Source organism: Acinonyx jubatus, chromosome B3 (genome assembly GCF_027475565.1).
Source record: "Acinonyx jubatus isolate Ajub_Pintada_27869175 chromosome B3, VMU_Ajub_asm_v1.0, whole genome shotgun sequence".
Lineage (NCBI taxonomy): Eukaryota > Metazoa > Chordata > Mammalia > Carnivora > Felidae > Acinonyx > Acinonyx jubatus.
In genome coordinates, this window is record NC_069386.1 from 17166864 (window position 1) to 17185430 (window position 18567).

General features: G+C 45.6%; 1 protein-coding gene across 1 annotated transcript in view; it reads right to left on the reverse strand.

Moving 5' to 3' along the window:
- Nucleotides 1-8621, reverse strand: part of IGF1R (insulin like growth factor 1 receptor) — a 305517-nt gene extending 296896 nt beyond the window's left edge. The window contains exon 1 of the mRNA XM_027067961.2: nt 7461-8621. Within this exon, the coding sequence (XP_026923762.1) occupies nt 7461-7554 (94 nt within the window). The 5' untranslated portion in view covers nt 7555-8621. The remainder of the gene's footprint in view (nt 1-7460) is intronic.
- Nucleotides 8622-18567: the final 9946 nt, after the last annotated feature.

The window sequence follows — 18567 nt, forward strand, 5'->3', positions numbered from 1 at the left end:
GAGACAAACCACCAACTATATTTTACATGAGAGGACAAGCTGGAAGTATGCATCCAAAATATCTCAGGAAAATTTAAAAGTTCTGCTCTATAAAACATTTATGCTTTAAGGCTGTCAAAATGTATTTGTTCTCCCATGTCAAGAGTAATTTAAACAGCAGCATGCAGTACACCTGAATTACCAAACTGACAAGTTATTCCAAAGCCGGTTTAAGGAAAGCCAGCACCAGGTTAAAAAGAAAGTAGCCACACAAGAGTACACAAGACGGAAACAGTAATGGATTCAGAACAGTCAGAATCTGAATGCATGGAAATGCACATACACACACACACAATTGTGAACAAGTAGCATTTCTATTATATAATTATTACTGAAGTTGGTGCCTGTCTTGTGCAGGGGGCTAAGACAGTGAGGAGTGAAATAAACGAATAAAGTTTCAGCTCCCTTCCCTCCCCCCTCCCCGCCAAGAACCCTTTGGACCAGGAATAGAATACTTCTAAGTCTTTAAATATAAATGCTTTAAAAAAAAATCCAGACTATTATAATGTGAGCAATCTAAGGCAGACGTAGCTACCTCTGTAGTATTTGTGGTACCAGTTATGTGCGTGCACATTTTCCCCATGTGGCTGAGCCACCATAGTAGGTCAAATAAGAAAGTATGGGCTGCAAGACCGTCAGCCATTGTAAGTGGGACAGACACTCAGCTCCATGGACACATCCCCAGCAACTTAGAAAGTAAGCGATCACCAGCACTAACCAAGGAGAGGATAAATATGAGAATAAAGGCAGTCCCTGCATCCCTACCTACTTCTCCCCGTCATAAATAACAGCAACAATACCTTGTAACAGTCATTGCCATTGCAAACATGCATCTTTCATCATAAAAGAAACTACTTTCTGTTGTGTCCCAGTAAAATCTGAATAGCAACCTACACGTTTAAAAATTCTTGATAGGGCACCGAAAAGAATAAAAGCCTTGCTTACTAGTTTGTTTCTCTAGTGTTTCATTATTTTTTTAATGTTTCTTTTTTTTGGGGGGGGGGAGGGGCAGAGAGAGAGGAGGAGACAGAATCCCAAGCAGGCTCCAGGCTCTGAGCTGTCAGCACAGAGCCTGATGCGGGGCTCGAACCCACGGACAGTGAGATCATGACCCAAGCCAAAGTCAGATACTCAGCCGACTGAGCCTCCTGGGCATCCCGTTTCTTTAGTGTTTTAAATAAACATAACAAGGGATTTCTATGGTTTGATTCATACCTTTAAAATCTTCTGTAAAATATTTTATGGTATCAGAATGAATTTTTAAACTTAAAGATCTAAGCCCACTAAGTGTTCGATATACATTTACTGAGAGAGGAGGGAGAAAAAAATTGTCAATTCCAGAAATATCAATATTTCCTTAAGATTTTGAAATGAATCAGTTTCACAGGCCATGAGTGAAACTGGCATAATTGAAAAAAGTAGGGAAGTCTTCAAAAATGAAATGATGAGTAAAAACTGATGCTTTAAAAACAGAAAACAATCTAAGTCTTCAAAAGTCTCAAAATCAAAGATACTTTTACTATTCTGAGTCAAAAAAGACCATAGCAATATAACAAGAGAAACAAACTTCATCATGCCAAGGGAATACACATCTATTGCGGTAACAACCTGACTTGTTTTTAAAGATCTTTTGTTTACCAATAATCTTATACAAAACATATGCCTTTTGCTCAGAACAAATCAGTTTTACAGATACTTAGAGGTTTCTTTCCAAATACTGAAAATCAGTTACTCTCCCCAAATGTCAACAAGTCTCATTGTGCACAAACATCAGGACTGTTGCATGTATCCCCTCCTTAAATTTAAGCCAAATCACATCTTGACAAATAATGGGAAAACCTCCTCCTGATAATCTGACCCCAAACACCATTTTCAAGGTCAGAGGGGAGTGCCTGCGTGGCTCAGTCAGCTAAGTACCTGACTCTTGATTTTGGCTCAGGTCATGATCTCACAGTTCATGAGCTGGAGCCCCGAGTTAGGCTCTGCTCTGACAGCACAGAGCCTGCTTGGGATCCTCTCTCTCCCTCTCTTTCTGCACCCCCCCCCCACCACTTGTTCTCTCGCTCTCAAAGAATAAACTTAAAAAAAAAGGGGGGGGTCAGAGTGCTTCATTCATTATTCACTTTGTTGTCCTTCGAGTGTTCAACGTTTTCCTTCAGAACATCTCGGACAGAGAAATGGAGAAACCCTATCTCAAGCACGTGTGCAACTACTATATATTTAGTACAACTGATGGGAATGCATACCTTGGACTCAGCACCTGTCACAGGTTGGCTAAGAAAAGCAGTTCGGTGTAAGGTGGCCTGCAGGCACAGATAACCTCTTCTTAGGATTTTTAAATGAGTGTTGAAAACAAATCGAAGCAAATCACAACCCAGAAAGAAACACAGCTTCTACTTTTTATGATTATAAAAAACAAAGTCATGATTCAATTGCCTCCTGGATCTTATTCTTACCCTTCTGCACCTTTACAAACAGTGAGTTCTTTTACATGATAAAGCCTTACAATTAAGAAAGTTTCCTAATAATGTCCAGAAGGCTCAGCAATGTGTAACTCCAGAACAGTTTTGAAATAAGTTCCACCTTCCGTGCAACTCAAAACATGCCGTGCAGCATTCACGAAGGCCACCTGTAACTCCTGAAGTGTTGGCAAAAGGTAACTGCAACACTCCACATTTTTAATCACAATTGTCAGAACCAATGTTGTAAAAAAGCTGAGAGGCTGAGCGTAGACTGGTGAATGTGTCCCGTGCGTCCAGTACTGCAATGGGAGGCAATAGGTGAGGAAGGCAAAAATGGTGCAGCAGAGGGCTTTAGAAGATTCAGCAACATTGGTTTACTTCGTATCTTAAGTCTACAGAAATGTTTTTAAAGGGCCTTTAAAATGCTGTTTGCCGCCTATTTGAAAACCGTGCATTCTGTGCTGAGTCTGAAAAAGATCTGATTTTCTAAGCAACTTTGTTTCACGCAGGAGTTTTAAAAAATGCCCCAAGGACAAAGACAAAGCCCTCTTTCCTTGTAAGCTTACTCACTGCCTGGCATAGGGTCCAGCTTTCATACAGCAGGTGCCCAATAAGTGCTGGCTGGATTCAGTTGCTTCTTACAGCTTCAGTTGCTTCTCACAAAACAAATGAAACCAGATTTAAAAGGAAGCTACTGTCCCTTGAGGGCTCCCCTTGGCAAAACTCTAAGGCAACAAGTGAAAACGATACAGTTGATTTTCATTACTGCCCTGATCTTGCAACAATAAGAAGGGCAGGAAACATTTTTATTAGTAAACTAAGTCCTAGACAAAGAGCAAAAACAAATGTAAACAACCACTATTCTCCACATCTTTTTCTATTAAAAGGCCAAGGTAAATCTGGAAAAGGGCATAGCAAAAATGCCTTGGCTATATGTTTAAATCTTTTGTTCCACGAGAAATTTTAATTAAAAAAAAATTATCGTACGCCTGAAAAAACTACTGTAGCGTACAAAGATCCTGTTTCCTGCTCAGATTCTGAAGCCATTTAAAAAAAATAAAATGAGCAACAAAGAAAAAACCCACCCCATTCATCCTCAGTCTTTACTACAAGAGTAGTTAATAAGGGATATCAAAGAGAGAAAGAAAGAAAAGAAAGAAAAAACAAAGTGGAAATTCTTTACCATCCTAAAACAGTACATTATTTCTTTGTTGGAAAACACATGTAAGAAAACTGGAAATGCAAAAAGCCTTCTGGACTCAGCTCCTAAACTTTAGTCTTGGAAAGACCAACTTCGTTTCGGATTCAGTTAAGGATTTCACTGTCACAAATCTGACTTTCATTGGCATTTGTGTTTTTTAAGTCCAACCCCTAAATCCCTACTTGAGCTGTGTATAACCAAGATTTTTTTTTCCTGCCCATTTCTCCTATGGTGTTGAAACCCCACTGTTACAACACCAGCCATCAGTTTGCCGTATTGCTAGAGTGCACGGATGTAAGAAACTCCACAAATAAAAAAGAGATATGATCACTTGCTGGACAAATTTACTTAATCTAACCTCTATGTTCAAAGTGACAATGCATTCTTGTCAACCTTCGCAGGTTTCTTTAAAAAGGGGGGGGGGGACCCAGGTTTATTGGGATACAATTTGTATGCCATAAAAGTCACTAATTTAAAGTGGACACTCCAATGATTTTTAGTATATTCAGAGTGGTACAACCATCACCACAATCTAATTTTAGAACATTTTCATCACCCCCAAAAGAAAGCCCATACCCATGAACAGTCACTCCCTGTTCCGTCCTCCCCTGGCCCTACTCAACCACTAATCTACTTTCCGTCTCTATGGAGTTGCTTATTCTAGACTTCATGTAAACAGAATCATATAATATGTGGTCTTTTGTGACTGGCTTCTTTCACTTAGCATGATGCTTTTAAGGTTCTTCCAGTCAACCTTAGCATATTTCTTAAGGTTAGAGTTTTCTAATCCTTCTGACAAATCAAACATATAACCTTTTAAACTTCAAATCCTGACCCACACCCCATCTCTACTCAAAAGTACCATTTACTTGCTAGTTCCCTCTAGAGAGTCTAAACTATAATTTGCTATTTAGGTTTTTTCCAACCTTCTTATTCTGGATTCTTCCTCTGGTAATAAAACACCAACTTCTTTAAACATCAACCTTTCACATACCTATATTTCCCTGACAATAGGATAGGACTGTGCCTGGGGCAGAAAGAGGACTGAGCCCTTTTAATGAGATAGCCAATATGTTTAAAATACATGTGGATTAAAAAAAAAAAAAGGCGAAGCCATCAGATGATTTAGCTATCACTCAGAACTTCCCAGCCTCCCTTATTTAGATGCTCTGTTCACATTATGTTGATAACAAAACAAACGTGTCTGCTTGACTTCATCTGCCTCAAAAACTTCTACATCTTTTCAGTGAAAGATTTAAAAGAAAATCACCTTACTGTTGTAGGTGTCAGTGTTCAAAGAGTAAACACTAATCCTTAAATATGTCAATACAATAGGAACAAACACCAGCCCAATTTTTATCCCAAAACAATACTCATCCCTGACTGCATTCAGTAGTTTATTTCCATCAGAGTTAAGGGTTCCAGCACCTGACTAAAAACTGAACACATGCTCAACACTGAGCATATCGTTTTCTCCTGAAAACGTCAGAGCTGTAGGAAAGAACAGAGACTGAGTTAGGACTTCAACAAACCAAGACAGGAGTCGGGGTGCCTTCTGGCCATCCGTCAGGTTTTCAGGAACCAACAATTTTCAAGGGATCCTTGAGAAAAGCTTTGGCCTCTCTGTATTATAAACATGCATGAAAATGCCCCTTCTCCTCCGGTTTTCTCAAGAAAGAGCCTCCTTTCACAAAGAATACTGTTCACGAAGATCGCTGGGAACAACAAGACATCCTATTTTAAAATGCCCGACTCCTTCCTCAAGACGCAAGGCCATCACTGGTGTTGTGAACCTCACAACTAACATTAAATAATAAAACTGGAAACATTACACACCTCAATATCATGCCTTAAAAAAAATGGATTTGCTCTCCTGTGGTCTTCTAAACTGTATTTAGCCTTGAGAGGCTAGAAACCCTCTTCGGTCCCCCCAAACACCATCTGTAACCCTGAGAAGGGAGCCGAAAGCCTTTCGTCCAATCCAGTGAGCTGAAAGTTTAGAAAACAAAGAGGAGGAGAGCTCAGCTCCGTGGAAGGTCCGGCCTCAATTTGCGACTTACTCCGTGTAGTAAACAGTAATTCTTTACAAAAATCTCCTCTTACTCCATCATGGACTCATTTCTTCCAAGACACTTAAGAAGGGTTTGTTTACACAACAGCCTTTCCGAATTGCCCCCGTGATGGGGCCAGACAGCCCCGCCGCCCACCCCCCACCATTCTCCGTCACTCTTCGAGGCTCCGTCGTGATTTTTCAAAGTTAACTGGCACCACCTGCATACCCTCGGCAAACATTACTCACCAACACGCCCTCAACGTTCCCAGCCCCAGTTCCCCGACTGCATTTAAACTTTAATCGTGTTCAAATTACCCTGCCATCGCGAATACGCCAGTAAACCACGCTTCCATTTTCTGAGTATAGAACCCCCTCCTCCTCCTCCTTCCTCCACACGTCGTGGGGCCCTAAGTTCTCCTCCCCCCCTCCCCGCACTTCCCTACCCCTACCCGACACCACCAAAACAAAAGCTATCAGATTGCAAGCGATAGCGAGTGTGGAGCGATACTGCTTATTAACTTTGTACAAAGGAAGTGCGGGGCAGGAGAGATCCAGTGCAACGCAACTCTGGCCAGCAAACCAAGGCGAGGGCTCTGCGCTCGCAAAACAGAACACCCTCCCGCCCACCCCCCGCTGCCGCAGACCCCGGCGCGCCTTAAAGGCTGGCGCGCGACACCTCTCGCCGGAGCCAGGCGTCTAGGTGTCCCCGAGCGGCCGTGTGGCGACAGCTACAGCCCCGCGTTGAGAGCACGTGTGTGGAAATGCACGTCGGCTCGGACCACACACCCACTCCCGCACAGTCGGATGCTGCCCGAACACTCCCCACCCCCGTCTGCAGGAGGAGAGGGGTCTACGGGCCGGGGTAGCAACTGGGAGAAGAAAGTCCCAGAACCCTGTGAACTAGGGGCCCAGACGCGCTCCTCGGAAAAGCTGGACTGACGCAGAGCCCCCGACCTTGCAGTTTTCGGGGGTGGGGGGGGTAGTCTTCAGCGGGAACTCTCCCCCCCCCCCCAACGCCTGACCCGCACAGAGCGGTCGCGTGAAGCCGGGGGCAGGTAACCCGCACAGGATCGGGCGAAAGTGACGGGGAGGGAAAGGCCAGGAACCCAAAATGCCCGAGGGGTAAAGCGCGTTGGCGACACGAGGCCGCTCTGGGATGTTTGGAAACGTGTCCTGGGGCTGCGGGGCCTCTCCGCCGGCCGCCTCCCCCTGGAACCCCACGGCCGGTGGGCTACGCGATCCCCGCCTGTCCCGGCAGCCAGGGCCCCGCGCGACCGCGGGAGCTGTCACCACCGTCTGCGCGCCGCGCGGGGGCCAGCCCGCCGTGCGGAGCGGCCCGCGCGCCGCGAGGGGGGTGAGGTGTGGGCGGCGGGGCCCGGCCCGGCGCGAACTTCCCCGACGGAGTCCCAGCGCGGGCACGGCCGCGGGGGCACGAGCGCTTCCCAAGGCAACCGGCCCGCGGGGCAGGGCTCCCGGGACAGCGAAAGAGAAAGCCCCCGAGGCTCTTCCCGCGCGGGGGTGCGCAGAGCCGGGGCTCCGGGGGCCGCTCCGGCCGGAAGGCCGAGCCCCTCCACACCCCGCCGGGCCGCCCCCGAGCCCAGGGGCCCGACAGCTGCGACGACGGCAACTCGGGTTTCGCAAACAGGGCGCAGCCCCTCGGAGGAAAAGTTCCCGCAGTGGCCGCGGGCGGCGGGCACATACTCACTTTCTCCACTCGTCGGCCAGAGCGAGAGCGCGGCGGAGAAAAACAGGAGCCCCCACAGCGAGGTCGGGGACCCTCCTCCGGAGCCAGACTTCATTCCTTTTATTTGGGACGAAATTCCCCTCTCTCAAAAAAATAAAAAAAAAACAAAAAGAAAAATCAAAAGAAAACAAAGAAAACAAAAAGAAAAAAAAACGGGAAAGGAAGAAAAAGTCTCAAACTCAGTCTTCGCCCCCTCCGAAAACAAGGGCGAAGGAAACAATACTCCAAAGGCGGCGCCGGCCGGGGACCCTCCGGGTGCGCCGAGCGGGCGGGCGGCGGCGCGGGGCGGCCCCTCAGCGCCGGCAGCCTCGGCCCAGGGCTCGGCGGAGTCGGGAACCCGAGGCGCGCCGGGGCGGGCTGTCGGCGTCGTCGGCCTCCATTTTCAAACCCAGAGAGGCAGGAGGGGGGGGAACTGCACAGAAAGGGGGCAAAGCCCAAATTCGTCTCGGCGGAGAAAAACAAGCCCGACCCCAGGCAGAGCGGGAAGCTGTCCGACACCCGAGCCTCCGCGGCGGGAGGGCGCGACGCAGTTCGCAAGATTGCCCCGAAGTCCGGGTCGCGGGCGAGGCCGGCCGGGGGCAGAAATGCGGAGTAAAAATGAATGAGCGGCTCCCCCTCCTCCTCCTCCTCCGGGCTCCGCTCGCCGCCGCCTCCTCCCTCAGCGCCGCCGCCGCCGCGAGCTCCTTCCCAAATCCAGAACACACACAAAGCGGCGGGCCGGCCGCGCCGCGCTCAGCACTCCCGCCGCGCCGCCCGGGCTCCGCGCCGGCCCCCGCCCGGCCCCCGCCCGCCGCCGCCGGCTCCGCGCGCGGGGGCTCCGGCTCGCTGAAGGTCAAAGCCGAGGCGCGCAACGCGCCGTGGAGCTCCCCTAGCGCGGGAGGGGCGTGGAGGGCCCGGGGAGTGGGGCCGAGGGTCTGCAAGCGCCGGGCACGGGCGCGCCGGGGGCAGGCTCGCTGGCGGCGTCCCTCTCGCTCGCTCGCCTCTCTCGAGTTCGCCTGGTGCGCTCGCTCCTCCTCGGGTTTTTTTTTTTTTTTTTTCCCCTTTTTTTTTTTTTTTTTTTCCGCTCAGCGGAGTTAATGCTGGTAAACAAGAGCCTCAGCCTCGCCGCGCCGCTGCCGCCGCTGCTGCCACACACTGGGGGCTCGCGCGCGCGCGCGCACTCTCGGGGCCGCGCACACGCGCCCGCGCGCACACTGGAGCGGCCACAGCCGCAGCCGCGGCGCGCCGAGGGCCCGGCCCAGGCCGGCGCGCGCCAAGAGCCGGAGCCCGGGATTCCAGGGACGTGCGGAGCGGAGCCGGGGCGTGGGGTGCGAGGCTGCAAGGCACCGCCCCCGCCCCCCGCCCGCGCCGGCACACGAGCGCGCGCGCCCACACGCTCTCGCCCCCACCCGCACTGCGCCGGCCACCCTGCACGCGCCCTCCCCTCCCGCAAGACTCCAAAAACAATGCCCCCGGCGCCGGCCCGGGCTCCGCGAAGGGGCAGGCTGGAGAAGAGAAGGGAGGAAGGGAGGGGGCAGGGTGGGCCGGCAGTGCGGGGCCGGAGAGGTTCATTGAAAACAACAGCAAGGCTGGAAGGCGCGTTTCCCTGATTCTTGAAAAGCTTCATTGTTTCTTGCAGCTGTTGCAAAATAAATAAATAAGTGCGTGCATGCGGCATTTTTTTCGCAGCGTGCTGGAAAGCCCGAATGTGGCGGGAGGGGCACACCTGGGAGAAAGCAGACCCCCAACCTACTAAGGCAGGCACTTTCACGCAAGGCTGGGACGGCCGCGGCGTCGCGGCCGCAGAGTCCGGAGTTCTGGGGGCTCGCGGGGAGCTGAAGGGGGAGGGCGCGGCCCGCGTGGTTAGCCCAGGGGCGTGAGGGGATACTGCCCGCCGCCTGCCGCGGGCCCCGAGCGGGGGAAGGGGGGGCCCAGACAGACTGCCCCGCGTGCCCAGGGCGCGTCCCCGCAGCGGCCGCCAGGGGGCGCGGCAGGCGCCGGGGAAGGCCGGCTGGCGGAGTGTCGCCTCCCTACGGGAGAGGAAATGTGGGGGCCCGGGCAGGGGGCTGGCTAGACTGGGTCGCGCTGGCCGGGCCTCCACTACCCGTGGCCCGCCCTGGCCGCTCCTCGCGGTCTCACGCGGCTCGGGGATCCACCACGTGGGCGGCTGCGGGGAGCGGCCGAGGCGCGTGCACAGTGCCGGTCTGCGGGGCCCCGGAGGCAGCGGGGGGCGTGTCCGAAGGGCTCCTGAGAATTGGGTGGGGGGCCAGGGCCGGAGCTGAGACAAGTCTCCCCGCTGGTGTCGGGACCCGGAAACATGCCGCACACACGCGCGATCCGTGGTCACTGCGGAAACCCACCCGCACCTGCCTCGGATCCTCCCGAGCACGTCTCTCTAGTTTCGTTTGCTACGTAAGTGGCTAGAAACCAGCACAAACCCCAAGTCTCCTTGGTGGTTTTCTTGATTGTGACCAAGGAGAGGTTTCCCCAAAGCGAGACTGCCCTAGGACAGCCATCTAATGAATAAATGCCGCGGAGACCAGGTCCTCAAAGGAGAAAAACCCCAGCAATGGCTGGAGAAAGGAGTTTGAAATACGTGGACTTTTAAAAATAGTGATTGGACCACGTGTCGTCTGTAATGTGGTCCGGTTTCATGACTCAGGCTAATTGATGTCAATAATAAATAAAAAGAAGATGGCTAATAAAAGAGTTGTGAATCTCTAGATCGAGTGGAAGTGTTTGTCTCATAAACGATCAGACTGTCTGGTAAGTAGGGATCTGTTCTAAAGGAAAGGTAGGTTTCTTTTTTTACTGTAATTGTAAAAGATTTCCGCGTTACATTATGCATCCCATCATTCGTAAATAATTTTTTTTTAATTAAGAGCTGAAAACAAGTCAGAAGCTATCATAATGGAAACCTAGCCCTTTTCTCCCCTATATTTATTTCCTAGATCATTTTTCCCCTTGGAAATTTTTAGCTCAATTCAGTGAGTCAGTTGTATAGAAGGAAAATAAATTTTTTTTTTTAACTTAAGGAAGTCATTCATATGGGATTGTTTTTGTTTAACTGAATTCAGCTTAATTTTCAAATACAGTGTTCCAGTTTTAGATGTTTCTGGACATTAACAGAGAAAGAAACATACTAGAATCTTTAAAAAGAAACTTAAATTTAGCATGTATCATTTAAAAATTAGACAGTATATGTGAATAATTAAAATTTAGTTTACTAATTTTTAAATATTTCTTCAGAGAGTTCCCTGCATGAGGTTGGTCTTGAAGCCTACAGATCCATTCTACAGCTAAATATAAAGGAATATCAATATTATATTTTCATATTTCATATTCAGAATTTTTTAATATGTACTTCTAAATTAAGACAAAAGTTTAGAGCTGATTTTTTTTAAATTTTTTTCAACGTTTTTTATTTATTTTTGGGACAGAGAGAGACAGAGCATGAACGGAGAAGGGGCAGAGAGAGAGGGAGACACAGAATCGGAAACAGGCTCCAGGCTCCCTGCCATCAGCCCAGAGCCCGACGCGGGGCTCGAACTCACGGACCGCGAGATCGTGACCTGGCTGAAGTCGGACGCTTAACCGACTGCGCCACCCAGGCGCCCCTAGAGCTGATTTTTTAAGGTGAATGCTAATATAAGATCCTTACGACACAATATATTTCAAGTATTAGTAATAAAAATGCCCACTGAGTTGTCCCTGAGAACATAAGGAGGTTTATGGAATAAAAAGAAATGCGTAGTTATTTAAATTGTAGGGTTTTTTTGACCAAAATGATTTTTCATTTGTGAATTTTTTTAATGTCTGTGTTTTCCTAAAGTAGTAGGAAATATATAAGGTAAAGTTATTTTAGACCGTGGAGATGCTTACTATTATATAGCTTAATATTTAGAAGAGAGTCAAAATTTAGATCGCTTTTCAGCTCTAACTTGATCATGTAGACAAAGAAGGTGATTTTTATTTTCTTCCAGGATTAGATGCTACATATCAAAGTCAAACTTATTTTTTTCAACCTTGGAAATTAAATCATGTAGTAAAACATGACTGGAGTCTTTGTTTTACAGTAGCATTGACAATGCATCACACATTTTGTTGTATGTAATTTTCCCCCACGTATCTTATAAATTTCCCTTTATTTGGAGCTGAAAATGGTTGCTCATTTTCACTTTTTAAAACTGTTTACTTGAAAAGTGTTATTTCGAAATATTCTGCTCAATGTATCAGGCTCCCCCAAAACGTAACATATACCAAGTAAAAAAAAGAAATGTGAGAAACAGCACAGGTGACAATCGACAAGTGTTTTACGTACACAATATATCGTGATATATTCTCAGAAAGGAATGTCATTCAAAGCAAAAGTGAATAAACTACAGCCACATACAATGTGGGCAAAGCTTTGAAACACAATTTTAAATTTAAAAAAAATGCAAGTTCTGAAAAAGTACACATGACACCATTTTGATAAAGCTCAAAAGCAAAGACGACAAAAAGCATGTGGCAATTTTTAAAGCAAGATAATTAAATACACAATAAAGTATTTTTGCTTTATTTATTATAATCATTATTATTTTAGCAAAAGGATTAATAAGGAACACAAAGCATAGGATCCTGGTTACCTCTGGGAGGGGTTGGGGAGAAGCCCAGAAGCACACGCAATGTTCTCAGAACTGTGCTCATTCCTCAGGCTGGGTGGTGGGTTTGCAGATTTCCACTTTATAATTATACTTTATAACTAATGCATATATTGCACATATTTTTGTATGTATAAACTATGAAAGAAGATGATAAAAATATGGGAGGGATTCACAAAAGAGATCATCCCAGTTTTCCAATATGATTTTTCCAGATTCTAAGTTGTTTGTATCAATAAGTCAGAGGAATTAAAGAACCACTACAATGATATAGTTACTCAAGGGCTTATCCTTCAGGCTACATTTCAAAAGAATGTGTACTCATAACCTATCAGTGCAATTTGAGACAAAAAATCATGAGATAAAAAATGTAGAAATATTCACTTCACAGGTAATCAGCTTCACTAATTAAGAGCGTATTATGTAAACTGTCTGGCAATTTCCTGTAAGGTTGAACATACACCTGACTTATGATCCAGCAATTCTCTATCCCTAGCTATTTAACCAAAAGAAATGAAAAGTTCGCAAAAGACCTGTATGGGAATGTTGGTAGCTGCTTTATTCTTAATAGCAACAAACTGGAAACAACCCAAATGCACACCAAAGAAGAACAAATTAAAAAATCGTGATATGTCCATTCGACTCAATATTGCTTAACAATAAAAAGGAACAAACCATTAATATGTACAAAAACACAGATGAGCCTCAAAAGTATAATGCATAAGCCAGGCACATATTGTATATTAGTCTGTTCGCATGAAGTTCACGATCAGGCAAAACCGATCTATGAGATAAAAATCAGAATCATGTTTGCCTTTGATGGGGGCAGGAGAGTTGTGGATGACTAGAAAGAAGCACAAAGAACTTTCTAGGGTTATGACAATGCTCTTTGTCTTGATTGGGGTGTTGGCCATGGTAGTGTAGACATTCATCAAAAACACATCGAACTGTACACTTAAAGACAAATGCACTTCATAGAGCCCCTGGGTGGCTCAGTCGGTTAAACATCTGGCTCTTGATTTCGGCTCAGGTCATTATCTCATGGTCTTGTGAGCTTGAGCACCACATCAGGCTCTGCACTGACAGTGCGGAGCCTGCTTGGGATTCTCTCTCTCTCCCTCTCTGTCTGCCCCTTCCCTACTCATGCTGTCTCTGTGTCTCTCAAAATAAATAAACTTAATTTTTTTAAAAAAATGGATGCACTTCACTGTAGGTAAATATATCTGAATTTAAGTTTTAAAGTGTGTATTGTGTAAATTAGAAATTTTGCAGCCGTTCTAAAAAAAGAAAGCACAAGGCTTTCCATTTTTGCTATTATGTGAGTTCCCAGAGATGCTCATCTCCAAACTTCATGCCCACAGCTGTCTCTACATATAAATACATTTTCAGAAGTCCATCTGCCTAAGGTCCACTGCAAAGGGTTTTAGCTGTGTTAGGCACCAAGGGGTCTCCACAAAGCAATCCAGGGGTAGGAAAGATACTAGTGATCTCAAGTTGGTTCAAGTCCCTGCATGGTCAAGGCGATGTGAGTCCCAGTCTCCGTGAGATCTGTTTACACCCAACTTGAGAAGATTTTTTTATTTTAGATTTGCACAGATAGCCCGGCGCTCACAGGACCGTAAATGCTACATTCCTCTGTGATGCTTTAAAGGCAATATGGAGGTTTCAGAGAGAATTTGGATAGAGATGGCTGGAACATCTTTTTCTGACAACTTCCGGAACCATGTTTGGGTGAAACATCAATAAGAAAAGTTCTTGGAAAACCTGGGGCAGGAGTGACAGTCATCCTTGGAATCACCATAGGTTCAAGGCTTCTGTCCCTGCACCAACACCCTGACCATACCCTTCTACAGATTGGCACTAGCCTATCTGCATCCTGATGGTAGAGATGTTCTTTATCCTCCATGTAATTAACTTTCACACATACCAGTAGTAAGGATCTCTGCCTGGCAGAGAGCATCAAAGATGCTACTTTTTTTTTTTTTTTTTTTTTTGAGAGAGAGAAAGAGAGCAACAGAGTGCAAGTAAGGGAGGAACAGAGAAAGAGGGAGACACAGATTCTGAAGCAGGCTCCAGGCTCTGAGCTGTCAGCACAGAGCCCCACGCAGGGCTTGAACTCGTGAACTGAGAGTTCATGACCTGAGCTGATGACGGAGGCGCCACCCAGGTGCCCCGATGCTACTTTGGTTTTGAAATGCATCAGAAAAGTACCTGCAAAGTAGGATTACATCAAGATTTGTGTTCCCTCTGATTAATGCCACCAGCTCTGAGATGTTTTTATTTCTTTGTTTCTTAATGTTTATTTTTGAGAGACAGAGCACAAGCAGGGGAGGGGCAGAAAGAGAGGGAGACACAATCCGAGGCAGGCTCCAGGCTCTGAGCTGTCAGCACAGAGCCCAATGCGGGGCTCGAACGCACAAATGGTGAGATCATGACTTGAGCCGAAGTCAGGCGCTTAACCGATGGAGTCCCCCAGGCGCCCTGACCAAAGATGTTTTATCAGCAGCAGGGAGGCTGCCCGCCACCTCCTACCCCCACCCCTGCCTGCCTGCCCTACCCTACTCCGTAGTGCTGTATGTCACTTTGTGCATGGCTCTTTGCCTCTGTGTTTCCTCCTCTATGAAATGATCGCATTGGAGTAGGTCTTTTGGCTTCTGCAATACCATGATTTCCCTCTTTGGTTTTTAATCGAGAGTGCTACCTTGGTATCTTATACTCTAACCCACATGTCTCCTACCTTTGCCTTCTCTGTTAAGTAATTAACAGTCTATAAATCAAGGCACAGGCAAGAGAAGCCAGGCTCAGGGAACAACTGCTTCCTAATTTGTTTTATTAATGCAGATTTTCCACACATTAGGATTTCTTAGAGTAGAACCCATTTTTTAGCACTTCTAAATTCTCATATGTATTCTTCTAAGAATATGGTATGGGAGACAAACAGATCCATCACCACAGCAGATGCGAATGGTTATAGGTGATCCACAAGAGGAATCATCTTCCAATTGACTATTGAAAATGTTCCTGTAAAATGCCCTCTTTGGGATATTAAGTTCCAGTGTAAACCTTATTCTGTAGGATATATTTGTACATTTCTTCAGGACTTTTTTTTTAAAGCAACATTGGTGTGTCTGGGTCCAAACTATAGCAAACCCTGTTCTGGCCTCATGGATGCGCTGCAGATAAGTGAGATCTTGAAGTTATGCAGATGTCTGCGCTCTACAGTGTGGAGACCACAATATCAAGTTGTTGACATTTGTCCTTGGAGGACCATTGATCAACAAGAGAACTGAACACTGACACAGGGGCAAGAGTATGAAAGGGCTGGATGGTACATCCCATGAGGGATGATTAAGACATATAGACATTAAGAGAAGTCTTCTATGACCTCTGGTTCTATATACCTGGAAGATTATTACTGGACTTGACCCAGGTAACTCCAATGTGCAGAGCTAGACTAATGGGAAGGAAAACAGATTTCACTTCTTTCTGAGAATGTTTCTTCTTTTCCAATAGAAATAAATAACCTCTGTTTGGAGCACTGCCTTGTACCGGAAGGAACTCTGCGTTATTAGGCTGTTCATACAGAGACTGGATCCACACCTACCGGGGAAATCGTCCAAAGAAGTACTGGATTAACTGAGAGGATGACAAGTGATATCTGAGGTCCCTGGATATTTAAATTCTACTTCTGTGCTTGGATTACTGTGGCTGATGGTCACTGAAGGAGCCTAGCTTTGCTTTCAACGAATAGGGATGAGCTTTAAAGTTGAAGATATATTAGTTTAATAGGATGTTGAATTTATCTTATATTATAGAAACCCTGTTGAGATAGCTCCTGAAAGGGGTCCGAGGCCCGGTTCCAATATGCTAAAAAGTTAGAAGGTCAGGGATGGCTTTCAAACCTGCCACATGGTGTGGGAGATGGGTGAGCCAGGTAGGAGCTAGGAGGAGGTTAAGATAATAGTGTGCTAGTTGCAAATGTTTGACAATAGGCTGGGGGAGGGAGGTCTGATTTGTAGAGCTTGTCAATTTCCTCTGTGTAACTATTCCACCTTGGCTAATGAAAGCTGCCAATGTGAGGTCACAGAGTACAGAGTTCTGAGGAGACATACATCTGGATTTTGTGAGGCTCTAGGACATCACTGGGTTAGGACACCTGAGAACCTTGTGTTACTTTTTTTAAACAAATTAAATATGTATTCAGTAAGCAACGTATTAAGCAACGCAGTACAAAAATGGCAATAGCTATAAACGGGAAATTCACAAAAGAAACCAGAACAGCCAATAAGCATGAAAAATATATTCCCTAACCTGATTGGCAGAATTAAGAACTGGACAATACCAACTGTTCATAGGGATAAAGGGAGGAACTGAACTCTTATTCACTGCTACTGGGAAGATAAATTAGTGAACCCACTTTGGAGAGCAACGTGGCCCTATCCATAATGTTAAAGATGCACCTAGCCCATAACCCAGCAATTCTGCTCATAAAGCGTATACCCTAACATCTCTTGATGTATACACCAGAAGACATATATAAGAATGTTAACTGGAACATTGTTTTCAACAGTAAAAAACTGGAAACAATCTAACTGTCCCTCAGTGGAAGGATGAATAATGGTGCATTATTCATTCAATAGGATACTATACAAAGGTTAAATTGAATGAACTAGATCAAAGTGAACCAACATAGATACATTTAATAACTAATATTGTGTAAAGGAACAATTTGCAAAAGTTATATAACCACATGTTACTGTTTATGTAACTATTAACACAAAACTATAGCATATATTCGTTAATAGAAATATACATATGTAGCATAAGTATAAAATACGCATGGAAATAATAAACAGCAACTTGAGACATTATCTCCGAGAATGATGAGAAAGGAAAGGAATAGAGTAATTTTAACTGTATTGGTAATGCTTTATTTCATGAGAAGACAAAAGAGATTTGAGACAAATGTGGCAAAATGTTAGTATCTGTTCAACCTGGATGATGGATACACGTATGTCTGTTAAATTATTTTCTGTACTTTTCTATATGCTTGAACTATTTTATAATTTTTTGTCTTTTTTAAAATAAGTCTTTGATTTTAGGACAGTTTTAGATTTACAGGTTAATGCAAAGATAGTACAGAGCTTTCCTGTATACCTCAAACCCAGTTTCCCCTATTGTTAACATCTTTTTTTCTTTAATTTTTTTAATGTTTATTTATTTTTGAGAGAGAGACAGAGCACAAGCGGGGGAGGGGCAGAGAGAGGGAGACACAGAATCTGAAGCAGGCTCCAGGCTCTGAGCTGTCAGCACAGAGCCCAATGCGGGGCTCAAACTCACGAACTGCGGTATCATGACCCGAGTCAAAGTCGGATGCTTAACCGACTGAGCCACCCAGGTGCTCCTATTATCAACATCTTATGTTAATATGACACACTTATCACAATTAATGAGCCAATATTGACACATTATTATTATTAACTAAGGCCCGTATTTTATTTAGCTTTCCTCAGTTTCCCCCTAAGGTCTATTTCCTGTTCTGGGATCCCTTTGAGGGTCCCACATCACATTTAGATATCATATCTCCTTGGACTTCTCTTGACTGTAAGAGCTTCTTAGACTTCCCTTGTTTCTGATAACCTTAACAGCTTTGAGGAGTACTGCTCAGGTATTTTGTAGAATGTCTGTCAACTGGAATTTGTCTGGTGTTTTTCTCATGATTAGACTAACGTGTTTTGGGGAGGAAAACCACGGAGGTAAGGTTGCATTCTCATCCCATCGTGTCAAGGACACACTGACTTATCACTGTTGATGTTGACCATGACCACCTGGCCGAGGGGGTGTTTATCAGATTTTTCCACAGTCAGAGTTACTCTTTCCCCCTATTTCCATACTATCCTTTTTGAAAGAAAGTCATTATGCTTAAGGTGTAGGGACATATGCTCCCCCCTTCACAGCGAAATAGTTCCATAAATTATTGGGAGTTATTCTGCATGGAGGATTTGTCTATCCTCTGCATTTATTTAATTGTTGTTTCTATTGGTATGGACTCATGTACACGTATTTCATATTTTGGGTGACAATCCAACACTACTTTATCTATTTTGTTTTGTTCAACTTGTTCCAGCTTTGGCTATTGGGAGCTCCATCAGTTGGCTCCTGTGTCCCTTTGACATGTCCCCATCATTGAATTTCGTTGGTTCTTGGGGGTTTTTTTAGTCCAGATCTTCCTTATTCTCTGGAGTATAAGATACTTCAGGCTTATCTTATGTATCTCCTGTGTCAGTCCTGTAATCAGTCATTTCTCCAAGAGCTCTCATTCCTTCTGATGGAGAACCCTGTGAGAAACCAAAATCTGGGCACTAGCTGTGTTTCTTGCTTCTAGATCCTCTTGGCTGGCAGAACAAGAAAGCATGCGTGTATACTAATGTGTATTTACACGTGTC